At 38.3% G+C, this 22871-nt stretch overlaps 2 protein-coding genes across 11 annotated transcripts in view; one reads left to right on the forward strand and one right to left on the reverse strand.

Moving 5' to 3' along the window:
• TEX12 (testis expressed 12) overlaps nt 1-22871 on the reverse strand; it is a 43803-nt gene that overhangs the window by 13810 nt on the left and 7122 nt on the right. For 3 of the 7 annotated variants that reach the window (XM_069080405.1, XM_069080402.1, XM_069080406.1), the window contains exons 1-2: nt 7828-8253; nt 197-318 (exon numbers count right to left, since the gene is read on the reverse strand). The exons of 1 other annotated variant lie outside the window; for it this stretch is intronic. The gene's annotated coding sequence lies outside the window, so the exon portion shown is untranslated. Of the gene's footprint in view, nt 1-196; nt 319-7827; nt 8254-22871 lie in introns of those variants that run through there. 3 more of the 7 variants (XM_069080404.1, XM_069080407.1, XM_069080413.1) reach the window with 1 other exon arrangement.
• Nucleotides 8276-21545, forward strand: IL18 (interleukin 18). 4 transcript variants are annotated; one of them, XM_069080396.1, is made up of 6 exons: nt 8276-8347; nt 14397-14495; nt 15530-15541; nt 16901-17041; nt 17932-18068; nt 21133-21545. In XM_069080396.1, exons 2-6 carry the CDS (start codon nt 14408-14410, stop codon nt 21349-21351), a joined length of 597 nt encoding a protein of 198 aa, XP_068936497.1. In that variant the 5' UTR covers nt 8276-8347; nt 14397-14407; the 3' UTR covers nt 21352-21545. The 4 variants fall into 4 exon arrangements, with proteins under 4 accessions (XP_068936497.1, XP_068936499.1, XP_068936498.1 ...); XM_069080397.1 differs by lacking the exon at nt 8276-8347 and adding an exon at nt 8484-8626; XM_069080398.1 differs by lacking the exon at nt 15530-15541.

A 22871-nucleotide genomic window follows, 5' to 3' on the forward strand; every position in this document is an offset into this window, starting at 1 on the left:
AGTCTCACTAAACCCCATACTTTCCTTTAGTAGTTTATTCTAGTCCAGTGTGTTCCAGTGTTCTCACAAGGGTTGGTATCAGAGGTCTTCTCTCTCAGAGGTCTCTTCTCCAAACCTTAATGACATTGGATGGGAGGGGGCACATTGAAAATGGCTTAACATCCTTCCACAAGCAAGCCCCAAGGCATTATCTTACCTCACATAGCCAAAAGGCACCAAAAGCCAACATGACTCAGTACAGCTGTGAATCACCAGGTTTCAAAGCAGATTGATCCTTTAGATCTTTACAATTTAGCATGAGCCTGGGAAACTGAGCTCCTACAGGAGGGATAAACAACAACAAAAATCCCATTTTGCTTGTGCTCACAGGCATTGAGAAGTTAAGTAATTTGTCAGAATCCCATAGCCAGTCTGAGACAAGATTTGAATCTAAGACCTTTCTGACTCCCCAGCTGTTTCTATCTACTCCATTTTACCTCTTGTAATCATTTTTTTTAAAGCAATCAGGGTTAAGTAACTTGCTCAAGGTTACACGGCCAGGTGTTTCTGGGTGGGTGCTAAGTGTCTGAGCCCGGGATTCGATCTCCAGGTCATCCCAACACTGGAGCCGGTGCTCTTACTTGCTGTGCTAACTGGCCGCCCCCTTTTGTAATCATTTAGACACATACAAATGCTTGCTAAAGGAACAATCAAATGAATGAATGATTCAGAATTCTGACAAGGTCATTCCCACCTCTCAAGATGATGGAAGTATTATTATAATATTTTGGAAGTAGTTAACATTTTAAGGATTAATATACTCTAGGTAACTTTTTTAAATGCCTTTAACCCTCAATGATTTTTATATGACAGTTGTTACATCTCCTCATTTAACAGATAAGGAGAGGACCACTGAGGTCCACAGAGGATAAATGATTTGTCCAAAATTGATTCTGCCTCCATCCCATCTCTCATGTCTACCCTCTTACCTCCAATCACATAGTCCCTATTTCTTCTCTAGAAGCAAGACTGCATTTCCCATTACCAATCTCATATGTTGCAAGTAAATGTAGAAATTGGGGGAGATGGATGAAAATAACATATTTCAATAATCTAAAAAATTGGTGAATTATAGAGGTACATCATGATAATTTTCATGGGCTATTGGGATATAAATGTATGTATATATATATATGTGTGTGTGTGTGTATATGTGTGTATGTATATATGTATATGTATATCAGCCCTTAGAAGCTAATCCTCCCTGAATTTAGCTAGGATTGCTCCTCAGGTGACAGAGACACAATCTGTCAATGTCCTGTACTCAAAGCCTTTTCATCTTAGTAGGCACTCCTAGAATTTGCACTCCATTGAGATAAAGTTAAAGAAATTGGGGTCACTGCCTGCTGAAGCATCTGGGTAATAAAGAAACGGGATACATGTTCAAGAAAAGCTGTACAAAAGATATTCCAGGAAGGTTTAAGAAACTAAGAGCAGGAATTCTTAACTTTTTGTGGACTATAAACCTCATTAGCAGTCTAGTGAAACCTATGCACTCCTCAGAATTATGTTTTTAACTGAGTAAAATTAAAAATACAAGAATTACAAAGGAAATAAATTACATTGAAATATTATCAAAAATTTTTCTTAAAACAAGTTCATGGACCCTACTGACTGCTTCCTTTACTGCCTAAAAGTACGCTCATGTGTTCCCTAGACTCAAAAAACTTTGTTTGATCTATCCCAATTGTCCTTGGTCTTTCCTCCTTTTGGAGGCTAAGTCTCTTGAGAAGGCTTCCTACTCTTTCTCTCTCTCTCTCTCTCTCTCTCTCTCTCTCTCTCTTCTTTAACTCTTTGCAATCCTACTTCCAATCTCATCATGCAACTAAAATGTCTCTATCCAGTTATGTAGCAGCAAGCACCGTAGCATACCCAGGATGGCTGCTAGCACAGGTTCTTAGATCTGCTTTTCTAAAGGGAAAACAACTCAAAATGGGTTAACAATCTTACTTTAATCAAACATATATCATTTACTTAGTTCAGGGGAAAAAGTCAGCACCCTGAACTTCAGAGAATACAAACAGAAGTTACAAACAGACAAAACAAAAATACAGACAGAGAAACAGACCAGCAGACAGGGCTTCCAGCTATCTGACCATTACATCCATACATAGTCAGTTACTAGAGAGATATATATATAGCCTTCTCCTGGGTTAGAGTATGTCACAACCCTCATGAACCACTGCCAATCACAAAGTTACAAGGTGTGGGCATTGATAAGATTCCAGACATAAGAAGTCCTTTCCTGAACTAAACTCTACTGCAGAGAGCACAATGCCAATTAACTGGCCATGTTGTTTGAATATATGCTTGCTTTTTCTGACAACTGTTGGGTATATGACTCTAGGAAAGTAATTTAACTTCTCAGTTCTGTAGGCAACTCTCATAGACTTCAAGTTGCAGATTTAAATGCTAAAAGTTAAATTTAGCTGGTAGGAGTAGTGTCTTTACATGGAGTTCCATGTACCAATAAAATCACAGATCCAGTCCCTGTCCTCCATTGATCTTATTTAGAGATTATAGCTACTTTTGTCAAAGCCTGTCATATCACAGTTTAGTTTGAAATAAGCTATTTTTCACTGTGAGAGTTCTAGCCCAGTGTTTCCATTGCTTTCTGTTCAGGATGGTATAGATGCCACATTGTGTAATGGGTGATTTATGGTCTGGATACACTTCCTTATCAGTTGTGATTGTTATTCTTGTATTAATTCTTTCAGGTTGTAAACCAGTATGTCCTTGAACTGGTTCTTAAATCTGCCTTTTTCCTTCTACCTCCCTTCCTTGAGCTCACTGAGTGTAAAATGATTTCCTGTCAGTATAAGTCATCCTCTCTACTTGGCATAAAAAATGTTTTATGGTGAGCATATCTTCAATACCTAAGATTGGCCCCGGATCAGGTTTTTATTTTTAAAGATTTTGTCCTACCATCAGCATGACAGGATGTCTCAAGCTGAAGTCTGATTCAAGTAAAATAATAAAATCACCCGAAAATAGCAGGACCATCTTATTACCTTTGTGGTCTTGATTAAGTAATTTTTCCTCTGTTTCTTCATCAGTTAAATGAAGGAGTTAGACCAGATCATCTGTAGATCCTATGACCTCCTAATACAAATGTCAATAACAAACCTCAAAGGTGCTTCTTGGCCCATTTAACTGGCACAATTCTTGCAATTTAAATAGTATAAAACACTACAAATATCTTATCTCCAACTTTATTTGATTTTCATTAAGCCTCATAAAACTATGTATTTGTTCATCTTTGAATGTTAATGCCATCGGTAAAATTTAGCCTTAAATTGACTAATATTGTTAAGATGGACACAAATCATAAAATCATAAATTTAGATTTGGAAGGGAACTGAAAGGAAGGTAATATAGTCCAACCCCTCATTTTATAGATGAAGAAACTGGGGCCCCAAAAGGCTAAAAATGACACGTCCAAGGTTGATTCTATCTCCACAACATCTCTCACATTCATTGCCACTCACACAGCCATTATCCTCTCTCATCTAGACTATTTCAGTAACCTCCTAGTCACTCTCCTATCCTTCCTCCATTCATCCTTTCCACAAATGCTAAACTGACAATCCTCAACTACATGTTTTTATTATAACCCTTTCCAAAAATTTTCAATTGCCCCCCAGCATAAAATGCAAAAATTTCAGCCTGGTATTTAAAGCCTTCTGCAACATGGTGCCCACCTATCTTAGTCATGTTTCATCTTTCCCTTCAGGAACCCTCTATTTAAGACAAATTGACCTATTTGCTGTTTCTCAGGGAGGAGTTACATCTCCAACCTCCATCCCCTTTGGTGGTTCCCTTGTCTGGAATGTACTACCTCCTCACTCTCCACTAGGTGGCAGTGTGGGTCAAATCCAGCCTCAGACACTTCAATTACAATCTGGAAAGGAATTTGGAGGTCTAAATCAACTCTTCCAATTTAGGTGACTCAGTGGATAGAGTGCCAAGCTTGGAATAGGGAAGACCTGGGCTCAAATCCAACCTCAGACACTTAATCACTTAATGTGTGATTTTGGGTAAGTCACTTAAGCTCTGTCTCCCTCAGTTTCTTCAACTATAAAATGGCAATTATAATGGCCTCCTTCTAGGGTTGTTGTGAGGATTAAATAAAATATTTGTAAAGAATTTAGCACACATTATTATTTTTCTCAATAAATGCTTGTTTGTTGGGGGCAGCTGGGTGATGCAGTGTATAGAGCACCAGCCCTGGAGTCAGGAGGACCTGAATTCAAATCTGGCCTCAGACACTTAACACAAAAACTAGCCATGTGACCTTGGGCAAGTCACTTAACCCCAATTGCCCCTCCAAAAAGCAAAAAAATATTTTTTTAAATAAATGCTTGTTTGTTGTTCAGTCATGTTCGACTCTTCACGACCCCATTTGGGGTTTTCTTGGCAGAGATACTGCCAATTTCCTTCTCCAGCTCATTTACAGATGAGGAAACTGAGACAAGCAAATTTTTATGATTTGCCCAAAAGTGATTTACCCAGGGTTACCCAACTAGTAAGTGTCTGAGGCTGGATTTGACCTCAGGAAAATGAGTCTTCCTGACTCCAGGCCCAGCATTTTATCTACTGACCTATGTTACCTTCCTGCATTATTTAGAATCTCTAACTTCTTCCTAAAGCTTTTCTAAGTTATTAATCCTCTTGCTCTTAAAATTATTTGTACTATATTGTATACATTGTAGAAACACATTGAAAGTCTCCTTTTTAGTTTCTCTACATACATTAAGTGATATTTCTCTGGCTGTTCTAAAAATTTCTTTCCAGATTTCCCCATGTAAAGATAGATTAGGTCAAGTACAAAATTTTCCCTTTTCCAGGGAAAGAAATTAAGGGTAGTTACTGAAATTTAGAACAATGAGTACATTCCTCTTGTTAAGTTATCCCTTCCATATCCATATTGAGGAAAAGTTGGGATGTTAAGAGTGTGACACCCCTAGATCTGGAAAAACTGCATAAAATTTTTTGGCCCTCTCTTTGTATCAGAGAAGAAGTCTGAATTATTATGGTATTTAAAAGATAAAAATATGTTGATATTATACAATACTATACATATATTTTACATATTTCTGAGTTCCTAAACTTTTTCTTTGTCATCTTCTGGCCTTCGTATGTCTTCTGTGGCTTCCACAAAATTCCTCAAAAAATTTCCATTTTATTTCTTATGTCAACCATGATGGAGAAAGTGGAGGTGTGGAAAAGATATTGCTTTCTCCATCCACTGAAGGGATTGGGCTATTGACCCATTTTAGGGTGGTCATCTTCTCCATCCTGGAAATGCTATAAACCCACCATTCTCCTTTGAGAGGAGGTCCCTTTGTTTACTCCAAGAGAACATTTGAGGAGAGAAAACACACTTCTAGGGGAGGAACTCAGTAGTAATCATTGTTTTGGAATATTAATCCTAACCTGTATTTTAACAGTATGAGTTTCTTCAAGATTCCTTTAAATTTTCCTCAATTTCTCAAATTGTCTTAGAGTAAAGAGGCATGCCAGAGCGCATTAGGGTGGTATGGTGAGGAGGGCTATCCTTATTTGGATATCTCTCTATATTAAATTAAATTAAATTGTTTCTGGTAGCCTTGGGTCTAAATCACAGAATACAGTATTAATATTTTTTTTCTTTAACAATACTTTGTATCTTTTCTGGGTATCCTACTGGTAGAATATTAATTCTTTGAGGGCAGAGAGGTGCCAAGTTTTTAATTTTTCTGTCCTTTAGCTTGAAGTACAGTGCCCCATAACCAGCAAGTACCTAACAAAAGTTTGTTGAATTAAAACCCACAAGTGGCTGAGTTGGAACCACTCCAGGGCATTAGAAGAAGAGAATAGATATTGAGCTCTATCCCCACCCTGATGCCAAAAAACATGAACTTTGAGGGAAACAATTGAGGAACTGAAGGAAAATGGAAAATGTCTGGTCAGCAGTTCTGAAAATGCTTCATACTTAGATGGGGTTAAGTTGCTGTAAATGTGATAAATATAACAGTGGTTATAAGTTATTTCACTGTATCCTTTTCTAAGTCTTCTTGTTAATGAATGAGTTTGTGAGAGCCTTTTGTGTTAAGCCTCTCTTTTGTGTGTAGGAAACAAATGCCAGTACCAAACCTAAAAAACAAAACAAGAAACAACTGCCCAAGTAGTAGAACTGGGAATTCAAACCCCAAACTGTGAGACAATACCTCATATGGAATTTAAGAAGTATTGTTCTAGACCCCACTTAATGTTTTCATAACACCATAAAATCCTGGACTTTGATTACAATCATCTTTCGATTTTATCTAATCTCTCAAACAATCTTTGCAGAGTATGACATCTGTATTATCCTAAACAAATAAGTAGTTAGTGAAAATTAAGCCTATTCTTAAAGATTTCCCAAGGAAAGAATTCTTTAAGCTAAGAGGACCGATGTGGTGTTACAGAAAGTGTCCTTGGCCTTCAAGTTAGAAGACTGTGTTTCTTTCTAGTCTTGACTCTAACATTTAACTAGCTGCACTATTTTGGATATCACTTAACCTCCATGACGAATATTTTTATTAACTACTTTAAAGAGTGGTGAGGAAAGTGATACATACTAAATGTGAGATATCATTATAGAAATAATTCCATAAATCTGTCAAATCATAAATCAGGTCAATGGGTCAAAGAAATGGAATTGAAAATGGTAAAGAATGTTGATTCATTCTTTTTAGTATAGGCTGAGTAAGTGAAATAAGTCAAAAGAAGCAAAAGACAATCTCTGCCCTCAAGGAGCTCATAATTTAATAGAGGAGACAAGAAGCAAACAAATATGTAAAAACAAGCTATTTACAGGATAAGTAGGAAATAATTTAAAAAGAGAAGGCACTAGAATTAAAAGAGCTTGGGATAGGCTTCCAGTAGAAGATGGACTGTTAGTTGGTACTTAAGGGAAGCCAGGAAAGCCAGAAAGTGAAGATAAGGAGAAAGAACATTCCAGGCATGGGGGACAGCCAAAGAAAATGCCCAGAGCTGAGAGAGATGGAGTATCTTATTCATGGAAGAACAAGGAGACTAGTGTCACTGGATAGAAAAGTACACAGTGGAAGAAATGTAAGTGTAAGAAGGTATAAGAAGTCTGAAAAGGCAGGAAGGGGACTGGGTTATGAAGGACTTTGAAAGCCAAATAGAGCATTTTGTATTTGATCCTGTAGGCCAGAGGGAGAGACTGGAGTTTATTGGGGGAAGGAGGAGTAACACAATCTGACTTGTACTTTAGGAAAATCATTTTGGTTGGTAGCTGAATGGAGGATGGATTAAAGTGGGAAGAGACTTGAGGCAGGCAGACACTTTCCCTGCACCCCCCCCCCTCCAAGCAAGCTATTGGAATATTCCAGGAGGGATGAAAAGGGCCTGCACTAGGGTGGTGGCAGTTTCAGAAGAAATAAAGGGATGTATTTAGAGATGTTGGGAAGTCGAAATAAATGAACAGATTTTGGCAACAGAGTGGGTATGGGGGGTGGGGGGTGGGGGGGAGAAGAATATTGAGGAATCAAAGGCACTATCTAGGATGCCAATTAGAGAGGCCTGGGGAAATGATATTACCTTAGATAGTAAAAAGGAAAATAAGAGGCAAGAAGGGTTTAAGAGGAAAGATGATGAGTTCCATAACAGATATCCTGAGTTTAAGATGTCTTCTGGACATCCAGTTGGAGATACCTGAAAGTTAGATGGTGATATGACATTGGAGATCAACAGAAAAATCAACAGAAAAAATTAAAAAGGCAAGTTCCGAGTACTTACGTTCTTGACTACCTTGTAGACACCCACACTCTATTCTCTAGCGCTGCTTCTTAGGAGTCTTAACATATTTATTTTTAGGTTCCAATCACAATGTAATTGGATCAATAAAAATATCCCCAAAAATTACTGGGAAATTCCACCAAGTGAAATAGAGCTTTCTGCAGTACCTATTTTTAAAAATCCTGGTGGAATGAATGAATGAATGAACAAATTCATTAGTTATTTGTGATCTGAGTACAAATGATTTCTAAGAGTGTGTGAGATTTAAGGACGAGAAACCTTTTGCCCCAGATGTCTTTTAAATGGTGGCTCTGCACAAAAGGAAATAAATCCAACAGATTTTTAGAAAGATACCCTCTGACCAAAAGAGCGAAACTGATTAAAGACGTTATGATGGCTCAAAGTCATTTCCTTAACACTATTCTCCTCCCCCTTCTCTCTCCTCCCCGCCCTCCAATTCCGGGATTTTGGGAAAAGACTAGCTAGCTAGTCATTTGAGGGCGGACCTGTCTGGAGGAAGGTAGGAATCTCTTCTTTCTCCGGGCTTTCGGGACGGGGCCGCACCCAACTGCACCTGTACTTGAGTTTTCTGGGTCCTAGAGCTAAGCATTTAAATGCTTCCTCCAAACCCCGGTACTTTTTTGCTTTAGCAGTCATAGCACAGCAGCCCGAACCTGGCCAAGGGGCTTCGGACCCCTGCTTCTTCGATTAGTTCCTCTCTCTCCCCTTCATTGACCTGCCCACTTACTTTGGACCTCCCTAGGAATGCTGTGACTTCGAAAAGAGAAAGAGCTGAACTGTATGTATGTATGTGTGCGTGTATGTATGTGTGTATGTATATATGTGCGTGTATATGTGTGTGTGTATGTATGTGGTGTGTAGTATAGGTAGTACACATGCATTCATAAGCAGTTGAGAAGGCTTGTATTGAAGAGGGTGGACGTTTGAACTACTTTATTGGCAGCCTTAGAGGGGAGAAGTGCATTCATTATTATATTAATCTTTTTCTCCTGGCAATCGGAACCATAAAGTTTTACTAGGGAGGGAAAGTGCAAGCTTCCATTGAACAGAAATACTATGAAAGTTCATAGTCTGCCTTTCATTACTTTACAAGGAAACAAACTACTGTTAAAAGCGTTAGAGATGTCCTGACAGCCAGCAGTAGAATTAGCCCTTAAGGAGCAGGACTTTCTGTAATCCAACCCAGTGTCATTAGAAGAATAAGCACTACGATCTGTTTTCTACACTGGCTAAAACCTTGTCATCTCTAATTGGTTGTTTATAGTTAAGCAGGTGCTACAGCTATAATGGTTAGAGCTCTAGAATTGGGGTTAGGAAGACCTGAATACCTCTGTGACCCTGACACTTGGCCTCTCTCACCCTCTACAAAATGGGAATGATGATAGCAATACCTCTCATAGAATTGTCGTGAGATTCAAATGAGATAATGGGGCAGGTAAGTGTTGCTATGGAAAGCGTGCTGGGCCTAGAGTCAGGAAAACTTGAGTTCAAAGGCAGCCTCAGGTACTTACTATCTGTGTGACCCTGGACCAGTCACTTAACTTCTGTTTGCCTTAATTTCCTCATCTGTAAAATGGGGATAATAATAACACCTACTTTCCCAGGGTTGTTGTAAGGATCAAATGAGATAATAATTGTATAGCACTTAGCACTTCCCTGGTTCATAGTGTTATGTAAATGTTAGCTATTATTATTATTATTCATATATAAAGCACTCTGCTAGCCTTAAAGGGCTGTATAACTATTAGCCAGTACTATTGTTGCTACTTTCTAAGCAATGTAAAAGGGACAAAATGTGCTTGACTGATTTTTGAGCTTTTACAATTATTAAAGAAGATCCCTACACGCAGAAGCCTTGGACAATCAACATCATAGGCATTATTTCATTCAGTTCTGAGAATGTCGATAAAATCCAAAGAATACATGGGTTTTCATTTTCCTGCATCCTAATTTTCTCCAGATGTTTTCTACTACATGAAGAATTATCCTTTCCCTTTGCATGTTATATGGCTAATATTATTTTTATTCCTACCTCTGAATGTCTGTCCAGATGATTTATTAATTAGTCGACAAGTATTTATTATACACATACAATATGCCAGATACTTTGCTAAGTGCCAAGGATACAAAGAAAAAGTGTTTTTAAAGAAATCCCCACCTTGGGGCGGCCAGGTAGCACAGCAAGTAAGAGCACCGGCTCCAGTGTTGAGAAGACCTGGAGATCGAATCCCGGGCTCAGACACTTAGCACCCACCCAGAAACACCTGGCCGTGTAACCTTGAGCAAGTTACTTAACCCCAATTGCTTAGGGGTGGCCAGGTGGCTCAGCGAGTAAGAGCGCCAGCTCCAGTGTCGGGATGACCTGGATCAAATCTGGGCTCAGATACTCAGCACCACACCCAGAAATAACTAGCCGTGTAACCTTGAGCAAGTTACTTAACCCCGATTGCTTAAAAAAAAAAAATCCCCACCCTTAAGGAGCTTACATTCTAATGGGTAAACATGTACATAAATGGGTGCATACATGATATCAATAGTAATCTCATAGGGGAGGAAGACACTAGCACTGGGGGTATCAGGAAAAGGCTCCTACAGAAGGTGGGCTGAGTCTTGAAGGAACCTAGGGAAATTGTGACCCAAGTGAGGAGGAAGAGCCTTCCAGGCCTGGGAAAACAGCTGAGGAAAAGATCCTTGAGGAGGAAAGAATGTGATGTGCCAGGAACATGTAGGCCAATGTAGCTGAATCATATAGTTCATGGAAGGGAGCTAAGTATAAGAAAGGTAGAAAGGTCAGAAAGGTTTGGGGTAATGAAGAGCTTTAAATGCCAGACAGAGGCCTTTGTGTTTGGTCTTAGAGGTAATAGGGAAACAGTGGAGTTTAGGGATGATGTGACAGACCTGTGCTTTGGGAAAATCATTTTGGCATCAGAGTGGAAGATGGATTGGAATGGGGGGTCAGATGGGGGCAGACTTGAGGCAGGAGAGACAAGACGAGTAAGGAGGCTATTGAAATAGTCCAGGTGACAGAGATGATGATTAGATCTTTTAATAAAAATATATAAATTGAGTTGAACTCTTTCAGAAAAAGCTATACTTGCTAATCAGTTACTAGAATTTAAAGTCCATGATATTAGAGAAATCTCACCCAGAATCTAGCATAGTGCTTTGCACACAATAATTGAGTAATGAATTATCTTTGTTGAAGGTAACAGGAAAATATTAGTGGCCATGATTTTTCTGCCTAACCTCAGGTATTGAATAACAGAAATAAAGTGATAAGGTGAATAAAACTGCTTCTGCCCAGAAGGCAATATAAAGCAAAATTGTGGCATAGGTGAGGTTTGCCCTGAACACCTCCAAACTTAATGCCTGTCTCCTTTCTCAGACTCTCATAGACCCTTTCTCCCCCACATAGCCAGTTACCTCAAACTTGTTAGTCCTTTCTAAGGAAAATATCTGACAAATTAATTCTACAAAAGTATTGTTGACTTAATGAAATTGAGACAATGTGTGGGAGATAAATACATGAGAGTCTTAGTTTATTTACTTAATTTGTTACCCCAGATAGGAACATTTATATTGTAAAATAGAAATGATAGGGTAATGGTTAACTTGGAAGAATAGCAGAATTTTAGGTCATTAAGAAAGAAGATATTTTGGGACTGGGGAATAGAGTATATTAAGAAATAAATTCTACTTCACCCTCTAGTGACATGCTTAAAATCAGTTCCTTCTAACCTAGGAGTCATCTTTGACTTATCTCTCTCTTTTGTGTTCTGAATACAAACCTGTAAATGTTTTCACTCAACAAGCCTTTCTTAATCACTTTCTTTGTGCCAAGCACTGTACTACATACTGGGGTACAAAGACAAAAATGAAACAGTCTCTGCCCACAAGGAGCTTACATTCTATATGAGGAGTCAATATATATACATACAAGTGTAAACCAAGTAAATGCAAGGTAATTTCAGGTGACTGGGGGACGGAAGCATGAGTGCCTAAGAAGATCAGATAAGGCCTCATATAGGGGATGGCATTTGATCTTTTCTTTGAAGGAGTTTGGGATTCTGAGAACCAAAGATCAGTAGGGAGTACTTTTCAGGCATGGGGAACAATAGGGAAGAGGGAGGTGGGGAGATAGAGAAGAACAACAAAGGCATAGAGACTGGAAATGGAATGGCTTGTCTAAGGAACAGCAGAAAGTCAGCTTGGTCAGAAGGTAGAGTGTATAGCAGGGAGTAATGTACATATAGAATGTGCCTAGGAAGGTGGTAAGGACATTAAAAATGAAACACAGGAGTTTGTATTTGATTCTATGTGTAACAGAGCCACTGGACTTTATTTAGTAGAAGAGTAACATATTCAGACCTTGGTTTTAAGAATATCATTTTGGCAATTGTGTATAGGATGGATGAGATGTTGGGGAGATGAATCAAGGAGATCAATTAGGAGGTTATTGCAATAGCCCAGTCATGAGGTGATGAGGACCTGAATTGGGGTGGGTGAACAGAGAGAGATGAATATGAGAGATATCTTAGGAATCTGGGGTGAGGGAGAGTAAGGAGTCTTAAGATGACTCAAGGTTGGAAGCTGGCTGCTTGGAAGGTTGGTGGTACTTGAGATAGAAATGGGAAAGGGAAAAGATGATGAGTTCTGTTTTGGACACATTGAGTTGAGATGCCTATGGGAAGCCCAGTTTAGGATGTCCAGCAGACAACTGGTGATGCTTGACCAGAATTCAAGAGAAAGACAATGGATAGATATATAGATCTTAGATTTATCTCCACAGAGATGACAATTAAGTCCATGGGAGTCAATGAAGTCACCAAAAAAAGAGATGAGGGAAAGAAGAGGGGAGAAGAGAAGGGAAGGGAAGAAAATGGAAGGGAAGGGAAAAGAGAGGAGAAGAGAGGAGGGCCCAGGACTGAACCTTGGGGCATACACGTATTTAGGAGGAGATGTACCTCAGATGATTCGGCAAAGGAGAATGAGGAGTCAGACAAACAGAAGAAAACTAAGGAAGAGTAGTAGCATGAAAACCCAGAAAGGAGAGCATATCCAGGAGGAGAGGCGAGGATGATCAACCGTGTCAAGTGCTACAAAGAATTCAAGAAGGACATTTGAGAAAAGCCAATTAAAAGATCATTACAGATGAGGAAACTGAAGTAAACAGCGTTAAATGACTTGCCCAGAGTCACACAGTATCTGAGACCAGATTTGAACTCAGGAAGATGAGTCTCCCAGACTTTAGGCCCAGCACTCCTTTGACTCTAACTCAGTGCTCTTTTTGCTGTATCACACTAATTCTGTAGGGAAAGTTCTTCTAAAACAGAGAGTACTCTTCTCCCTTTCTGCTATACTTTCTTAACAGAGGGACCACGCCTTTCACAGCTTGCTTTTTCTGGCTCTGCAGGAATTTCCATAGTTTCTGATTCATGAGACCTATGAGACAGGGCATCTTTGTTCGTGTTGCTTCTTCCTTATCTGCTAAACTTCCTGATTCACTGAACTCAGAGTTAAGGAGGGCAACTAGTTATCCATATTTGGTTAGTAGCATACAGTTAAGCATGTTAGTATCCCCCAAGATCAATGGACTTAACTTTTTACTAACAGCCCACTTTGGAGCCTAATACACCAAATTCCCAACAGGATAAAGGCACTCAATATCAGTGACAGATTAAATAGGCATCTGGAAGCTACTGCTTTTTTCCTACAAAATTCCAACTAGCCTTTTCAGGGTAGAAACTATAAAATGAAGAAATGATTTGGATCAACAAGCTAACACTATTAGGTGTATGGCAAAGTTAATCAGGTGTTTTGTCATATTTCTCAATCCAGCTATCACCAAAGGGTACCAAGAAATCAAGCCCATACTACCCCTTCTTTGTTTAGAGTGCTATTTCTAAACCTTCCTTCTACTCTTCTGCTTGTGATTTTTTCCAAAAAGATAACCACAGGCAAGATTTCTGAGTTTTGCAGTGTTAGCAAAATTCTTCCACCACTTTCTTATAATTGAGAAGCTGCATGGCATATTTGCTAGAAAGTCAGAAAGACCTGGATTCAAGACCCACCTCTGACACACAGCTCTCTCATTCCAGGCAAGTCACTTAACCCATCAGTGCTGACTCTAAGACTCTCTGAGATACTGATCTACATTGGCTGTAGGATTCTTCACCATGATTTCCCTATACCTATGAAAACATGCTTCTGGACCAAAAGAAAAAAATGATGACAAAGGCTATTCTTAATCCCCCCTCTCTGAGTTGAAAAAAAAATACCAATTGTTTATAATTTTTTCTCATGAGAACCCCATTGTTTGTTTTGGGGTCTTTTTGCTTGTTCTCTGTTTCTTCTTTTCTCAGTTCTTCCTGATTTCTCCTAAAATGCTGTTCGTCCCTCCCCCACAAACCACTAACCAATGACAGTGTTAGATTAGCTTATCAGCTAACCAGGGAAACTAAGGAACTTGATTGCCTGCCCTTGGTCTTGGCCATTGTACTCCTTGATGTACTTTAATTGTCCCTCAACAATCTGTTCTATACTTTCAGTGGGTAGAAAGATGGCTGATGAAATGTACTGTGATCCAGATGACAATGCTATCAACCTTATAGAGATAGAATTTCGAGATGGTACACTTTACTTCAAAGGTAAATCTGTAACATAAGGTTCAATCATGTGCTTGCTTATCCAAGAAAGTTGCTGTGAGGTATCCCACTAAGTAAATTCCATTTTCTCTTTGACTTCCATTCTAATATTCAAGAATGTTTACTACATTAAAAAAAAACAGTTGTCACCTTAAGATTTGACCTAATACATACAGTATAAGTATATATGATGTCAAACTCCATTTAGTAAAAATTTACTGAGTACATATTATATGAAATGCACCTTCCAGGTGCTAACAGAGATACAAAGGTAAAGAAGATACAGTCACTTCCATTAAGGAACTTATTACCCAAAAGAAGAGATAAGATAGGTGCAAAAGTAATTAAAATTAAAAATTATCATCTGGACAATAAGAGAATTACAAAGTGCTAGTGGGTGGGAGAGATCCCTTCCAGCAGGTTGGTGAAAAGTGAGGGGAAATTTGGGGAAGGCTTCTTAGAGATAATAGCATCTAAGATGGGTAAATTGACAGACCTGTAGAACCCCAAATTTAGTAAGTTTGCACAGTGCTGTTCCTTACAGCAAAACTGTAGCATGAATCCCATAAGTTTTACATTTTAAATAATTTCAATGAAGGGAAGACTATATATATAAGTAAAGAGGTATTCTTATTAAAAATATTGTAAAAACAACTTTTTATTTCAAGCTCTATGGGAAGCCTTTCATGTGCCCAATAAAATATCTTTACCTTAAGAATAAACATAATTATTTTATAGGCATTTCTATTTGACTGTGAGAAATCTGAGTCTTTGAATTTATAAAAACTATTTTAAAATTTTTACATCTCAGTTTTTTAAGATGCTAACCTAAAATATCTCATTTAAGATGGTATTTTTGGCTATCTACATTCCCCAGTAGCAAGTAGGAATGGGCAATAGAGAGAAAGGAGTGAACAGACTAAGTAAATTTGGAGTGAGCAGACTAAGTAACTTCTTGGTGAAAATAATTTTTTTCCTTTGAAACAAAATGTAATGGCATATTTTTTTTTTTCTCCCTCTCTCTCTTTTTCCTTAAGCTGAAGATGACGGTAATGTATGATTGTTTCTCTGCTTTGGATCATATCTACAGGTTGATGCATGAGAATGCATACCCACCTATTCCATCTTTACCTACATGTTCATCATGGAAAGAGACTGACTTGACATGATTCAGATTTGGTTTGGGAAGCCAGGATTCTTTCTGAAATGGGTATAGGCTCTGTAGGTTCAGTATTTCTCCCACCAAGTGAAAAAGAGAGAAGACCATTACTTTACTAAGTGTCCTCTGGTGCTTTGGAAATTCTGCAACTCTTAAAAAAAATTCTATGTGAAGAGAATATATACCACTCAGCAGTGTTTAATCTAACTGGAGAGCATGTGAAAATGGAGCAAGGAATAGTAGAGCCACTCTTGAGAAACAGGGCAGTGCACCAAGGAGGAATGTATGGACATCTAGGACACAAGAAAGAAGATTCCCCATGCTGCTGCTTCTACCCCCACTCTCATTGATGCCCTAAGGAAAGTGGCATAGGGGAGACAAAGAACTAGCCCTGTCTTGCTGGGCTTTTGGTTTTTACACAGTAAATCCCCATAAATAAGCAGTATATATGACAGCCACTTTGGTGGAAGGGAAGGACCACTCCCCTATCTAGCATTAGTTCCTCAGCTACACATTGATGCCTCTAGACATAGACTCCTCTTTCTTAAAGTAATTTAACAGGAGTGATCAAGGAAACTCCCCAATTTATGGCTCTGGGTTGCTTCTCATAGCATGAGGCAAGAGTTTTGACTCCTTTCTTTGAAACATGTGATGACCTCTTGCTTTGGAATGATGAAATGACTCCCGATTGGTCACCAATGATGGTGGTTGCCACAAAGACAATTGGTAGTTGAATCATATGGAACCATCTACTCTGTGGTATATAAAGAAAAAAAGAAACACCTTTTGGCTTCTTCTTTGAGATGGGTCCATTGATTCCTCTCCCTTGAACTATCAGCACGGAGTCTGTACCTCACAGAAGGAAGTCAGAGTACATGGCCAGTTAAACAAGTGGTGCCCTAATCCAGCAGATTGGAAGCACCTCTTATCACCTTCATTATAAAAGCAGTGTCCCTCTTCCCTCTACCCACACCCCACCACTACCACCACCACCACCACCACCACCACCACTCTATACTGGATGCCAAAGAGAATCACAATCTATGGAAAATTTTCCTCTTTCCTTGAATTTCTATAGTAGTCCTTTGCATTTCTTATAGAACTTCTTTATACATCTTAAGGTCTCTTGTTTAGAAAAGCAATTAAAAACAGTAGGTGGCATTAACACTAATGATTGTTATGAGAGGCTGTTAATTTTTCAATAAGAAAAGCTCATGTTTCTGTGACCGGTATTCAATGCATACTGTAGATCACCTGGAATCAGATGATTTCCATAAGCTTGAAGACCCCAAAAATGCAATCTTAAGAAACCTGAACAATCAAGTTCTCATGAAAAGAAGCGGGATGGACTTAGCTGTGCTCGAGGATATGACTGATTATGAGATTCAAGGTATTGTTTTTATTTGAATTATCACCGCTAAAATTGCTACCTTGGTTCTTCCTGCACTATTTTATGACTTACGCTTTTCTAAGACCAATACCTTCATTAAAAGTAATGGAAAATAAGTCACATGTATTAATGACAAACTTCTCCAGAAATTCATGTTTTCGTTGTTATCCATCCACCTTCATTGAATTGAGCAAAAGTATTGAATCTTCATGTCAAAATCTAATATGCCTAGCTCAGTCCTGACCTTACCTATTAAAGCATTTAGCTAGTAACTCTCAACAAAAACTATTCTTACTAGCCCTCTTTTTGTCATGCTGAGCCGCTATTCACTACAATAAGGATTTTACCTGAGTGATAAAATTTGATCCTTAATGCCTTCCCCTGATATTTTCTACAGTGGCTGCAAAACAAAGTCAAAGAGAAGTACAGCAGCATTTCAGATGGTTTTACTTTTAACTAAAACCTAATTTGCCTCATAAAATTAAGTAAGCTTCCTATTTTTTCCATTCATCAGATCCCAAATTTGGGAATTTCAGGGAGAGCTGATGGATGCAGTGACTACTCCCAATCTATGCAGCAGTTTGTCCCTCAGGGATCCAGTACTAACTAAGTAACACTGAGCCCTGCCTGCAGAGTAGCTCTGGGTTTGGGAATGAAACCTTGGGTCACCTGAAGGCTACAGTCAGATTCTTCGGGTTGGGGACAGGCTTTCACAGAAGCTATCATTGCAGGTGTGTGGCAAAACACATTTTACAGCTCTGACCAAAACATACAGAATACTGGTTACTAAAACAACATAGTATAGGAATTTTCCTTAATTTAAGTATTTGGTTAAAAACAATTTTTTTTCTAAACAGGATTCTAATTTGTACATAAATATTTGTCCTCAGAAAATGCACCCCACACAATATTTATAATACAAGCCTATAAAGAGACTGTGCCCAGTGGTTTGGCAATAGCCATCCTGGTGAGGAGTAAAAACCAGATTTATAGTCTGTCCTGCCAGAACAAAGAACTTCAATTTAAGGTAAGATTGAACCTCCTATACTTGTAATATCGATAGATAATTGTGAGAAAAATGTTTGTTCAAGAGTCCAAACCCAGTGCCAAGTGAAGAAATTACAGGTGGCAGAGAGCCATAATAGTAGAGAACAGGGGTGTCATGAGGCTTAAGTGAGATTATTGATATTGTTTTTATTATTTTATTTAGCCTACAGTCATCAGGGCACAAGGCTAATGAAGACTTCATTTCCTGAGCCTTCTACAACTCTTGCTGAGCTCGCGCAATGAGCAATACAGGGGTCTGTAGGCAAATGTTTAACAAATAGCCTGGGGAGGGGGGGAATGTATACCTACACATATGCATTATTAATATTTTCTCCATTGCTTTTTAAAATCTAGACAATCAGCAGAATAATAAATTAAACCCTGATTTGTACAGTTTGCTGATTTCTAAGGTGTAAATGCTCACATTGAAATTTTCACAATTGGCCTCTGGTTAAGGCTGACTCCAGTTCACTTGGGTGGAGAGTTAGTATAGTATGGAAGAAAAAGAACTGAATTTTGAGTAGGTAAAACTGGATTTGATTCTCAACTCTGCTACTTACTCCCTGTGTGACCTTGGGCAAGCCATTTGATTTCTCTGGGCCTCACTTTCTTCCTCTATAAAATAAGGGGGTTAGATGAGATGAACTCTAGGATTTCTTTCCAGATCAAATTCAATTAGCAGCTTACCTAAGTCTAACAAACACATTGTGACTATATCCAGTAATACTGTATATATTATTGGCGTCATAGTCGAATAGAAATGGGACCACTAACCCATATGTAAAGATCTCTATAGTCTGCATATTGACTTAGAAAATTAACTTCACTATCTTTCTCCCACATATTAACATTATCTATGTTCTGTTATATTTTTATGTGTTTTGTTAACTATTTTCCAATTGTATTTTAATCTGGCACAGAAAGCAATCAGGAAATATTGTGGACCTTAATGCAGCCTGGTGTATATTTGATACTTCTGCTGTATAAAGTAATACAATGCCACTGTGTAATGCATGAAGTATACAGTGAGCTACCACATTACTCTAAGGCTGGAATATTGCTCTTTCAGAAAGGAAGCATGTTCTATATACATCAATTCTTAATTATCTACAGGGTTGCACCACAGCCAGCTTGAACCAGCTCTTGACAATTAACCAATTGTTAAATTTTCAATGTGACTATTTACATCTTATAAATCAGCAAATCTATCAATTGTGATTTGATTTATTGTTTTATTGATTTCCAGACTTAATACAGTAATGGAGAAAGTGTTAATAATTCAGGCTATTTTAAAATTTTTAGTATGTGCATTTTCCCCCTGGTTGTTGAATATTTACCAGTATGCTTCTCTCTATCTTCATATGGGAATGATTTATTTGTGAATTATCCGTGATACTACATAAACCTGCAAACTATTTTCTATTGCTCTCAACCTTACTTCTTAGCAGCCCTTCTAGATTTTAATTGACATGTTATTCATTTTGATATTAAGTAAAATGTAGTTAGCAAGGAAAATCTGCCATAAACAGAAACACATAATATTTCTTGGAATTGAGCCTTAATTAATTTTTTTTAATTATCCTCCCTCTTTCTCTTCCCTAGCTAAACAGTCAGCTATAGTTATAGACTGATTTAAAAACATTCTTTCCCAAACTTCCCAGGACTTTAAGATAAATGGATAATGAATGAAACGTTTCTTGCACTCTGTTCTACACTGGCAATTATATCTGCTTCTGGCTAAGACTCTGGGTCATAAAGATGGCACATAGAGTGGGAGAAAGATAGTGAAGAGATACCTTCATGGGCAGCCAATTGCTGCTGAGAGGGTTTGGTGCAGCAGTCTGCAAGACAGAGAACTTAGCACAAATACTTTGTCACTCTTACTAGAATCCTGTCTCATGCTGAACAGATGTGAATTCAACTGGGTGCCAAGGAGATGCAAATTTAGCTAGGTTTGAGAATGTCCTAGATGTAAATCAAGGTAGAATTGGAGACTAGGGACATTCAAAAGTATCCCAAGCTAGAAAATAAGATTTGCAGTTAAGAAGGAAGAAGTACCATTCATTCAGCAAACTCTTAGTAAGCGTAGCTATATTCTAGGCACCTTGCTAAGCACTATGGATACAAGGACAAATATGAAATAGTCCCTCCCCTCAAGAAGATTATATTGTAATGAGGAAACAACACATGAATGTACATAGAAAATGAAATATTAACTAAATACTAGATTAAATAACTAGATACAAAATGACTTCCTTGGGGAAGAGTACTAGCAACTAAGGAAGGGTGGGGGTATGAGGTGAGTTTTGAAGGAAGCCAGAACTTCTATGGAGATTAAGAGGGAATATTTTCCAGGAGAGGGGGGAAATCCTGTGCAAAGGCATGAAGATATAAGATAGAATGTCACAAATAGGGAGCAGTTCCTTTTGTTCTGATTCTTCTTTCACAACATGACTAATGTGGAAATGTTTAATATGCTCATACATGTATAACATATATCAAATGCATGCCATCTTGGGGAGGGGAGAGTAGAAGGAGGGGGGAAACTTTTAGAACCCAAAATCTTATAAAATTGAATACTTAAAATGAAAAAAAATAATTAGTTAATTAATTAATTTTTAAAAAAAGAAAGAAAAACAAATACAGAACAGCAAATTCACCAGTTTGACTAGAACATAGAGTATATGAAGGAGATGAATATGAATAAGCCTGGAAGGAGACTGAATCCAGATTGTGAAGGATCTTAAAAGCCAGAGAAGTTTATATGTTATCCTAGAGGAAGCCACTGGAATTTTTTGAGGAGGGCAGTGACATGATCAGGTCTGTGTTTGAAGAATATCAGTTTGGCAGCTCTGTGAAGAGTAGATTGGTGAGGGGACATCTTAGAGATAACAGCATTCCATGTCCAGAATTAGTTTTTCTCTATGGTAGACGCCCTGCCTTAGATCTGAACCAGTATGGTGTTTGTACATAAATAGTACACGCTCAGGCTATCCAGCGTCTACTATAATGTGTGACCTCTTTTTTTTTTCCTTTTTCCATAGGAAGGTCCTGCTCCAAATCATATTGCATCTACAAGAAGTGATTTTATATTCTACCAAAAGAAGGTTATAGGTCATGAGAAGATGCAATTTGAGTCTTCATTGTACCCAGGATATTTTCTGGCTTGTGAGAAGGAACAGCAAGGCTATTTTAAACTTGTTTTAAAAGAAGGCTCTCAAGAAGATGATAAGCTTATGATGTTTATTGTTCAGTACTGTTAGGAAAAAAAGACACATAGAACCACTTCAAAAAAATGTCTTAGGACAACAAAAAAAAATGTATAAGTGAAAAATATACCCCCACATACAAAAAAAAAATTCTTAGTGACTTGAAAAAAATTCATCCACTTAATTAAAATTGTAAAATCAAGAAATAAAGATCCAGTACAGTGAACACAATGATATAAACAAAATAACAGCATGTGTGACTGTTGTATCACAGCTAGTCGCACTCCCAGTGTGACTTTGGATAAGGCCAATTCAATTAACCTTTCTGGGCCTCGGTTTTCTTACTCTAACCTCTTCACAAACTCTGTGTTCCAAGCAAACAGGATTGCTGTTTCTTAACATGCTATCTCTCACCTTCGTGCCATGTAAGTACACAAGCCATCCCCCATGCCTAAAAGGCATTCCTTCCTAATCTCCACTTTGGTGCATCTTTGCTTTTCTTCCATCTTGGCTCTTCCTCTGAGCCCTCCAAATACAGTTATCTCTCCCTTCTCAGTATTCTCAGAGCACTTCATCTGATGTCTCCTTTTCCTTTAGTCTCCTGGATCAACAAACTCAAGACCTTGATGTCATCTTCAACCTTCATTTATTCAACAAATATTTATTGCATGGTCATTATGTGTAAGGCCCCCATTTCCTTTATCCCTGTGATATTGTCACCAAGTTCTAACCATTTCCCTCCTTGTAACAGTTATATTCTTGATTCCCTTTCCATTCCCATTCCCATTGCCCACATGCTGGCCCATAACCTTCACTACCTCACATTGTGGTGGGATGTGTAGGAAAATGTTTAATAACTGGATCTCTGAAAAAAAAATGCATGAAACTTAGCTTTAATCAGTATTGTTAACATTTTATTCTTTACTTTCTTAAGTTAATAATTAACAAGACAATAAAGCAAGCCCTGATTTGTAGCATTTTCAGATTTTCAAGATATAAATGCTCACCCAGAAAATTTAACAATTAGACCTAGTATGTCAGTTCCAGTTGACTCTAGGACATCCCTATATCTAGATTATGACAATAATAACATAACTGATCTCTCTCTATCCTCTGCCCAATCTACCCTGTCATTTTAATCAGATTAACCTTCTTAAAATATTCTTAATTCACCACACTCCTATTCAAGTATCACCAGCAGCGCTCCATTGTTCACAGAATAAAATCCAAACTGCCCAAACTGACATTCGAGGCTCTTAAAACAGCTCAAAGTTGTCTAACTGTGGCAAAGTGGCCCCCATGTAGTTTATGAAGAACTGATCAAAAAGGAGCTGCTATCAAACCAGGATGTGCTCCTGCTGCCGCGCCATAAAACCCAGCACAGGGGTCTTTTCTCTACTGGCTATTCTTGATCTGGGTGCTTTGGGAATGAGCTCACATCAAACCCATCCTGCTGAGGAACCTTGGTCCTTCACTATCTGGTGGTCATCTTTACTTTGCCGATGCATCATATGTGTGTGGGCTTTCTCCCCCACCCCCCAGGGTTCTTATCATTCTTTATGACTCCGGGAAGA

This window comes from Petaurus breviceps, unplaced genomic scaffold (assembly GCF_028583685.1).
Source record: "Petaurus breviceps papuanus isolate PSGF00001 unplaced genomic scaffold, PetGlider_PUasm1.0 91133, whole genome shotgun sequence".
Classification (NCBI taxonomy): domain Eukaryota; kingdom Metazoa; phylum Chordata; class Mammalia; order Diprotodontia; family Petauridae; genus Petaurus; species Petaurus breviceps.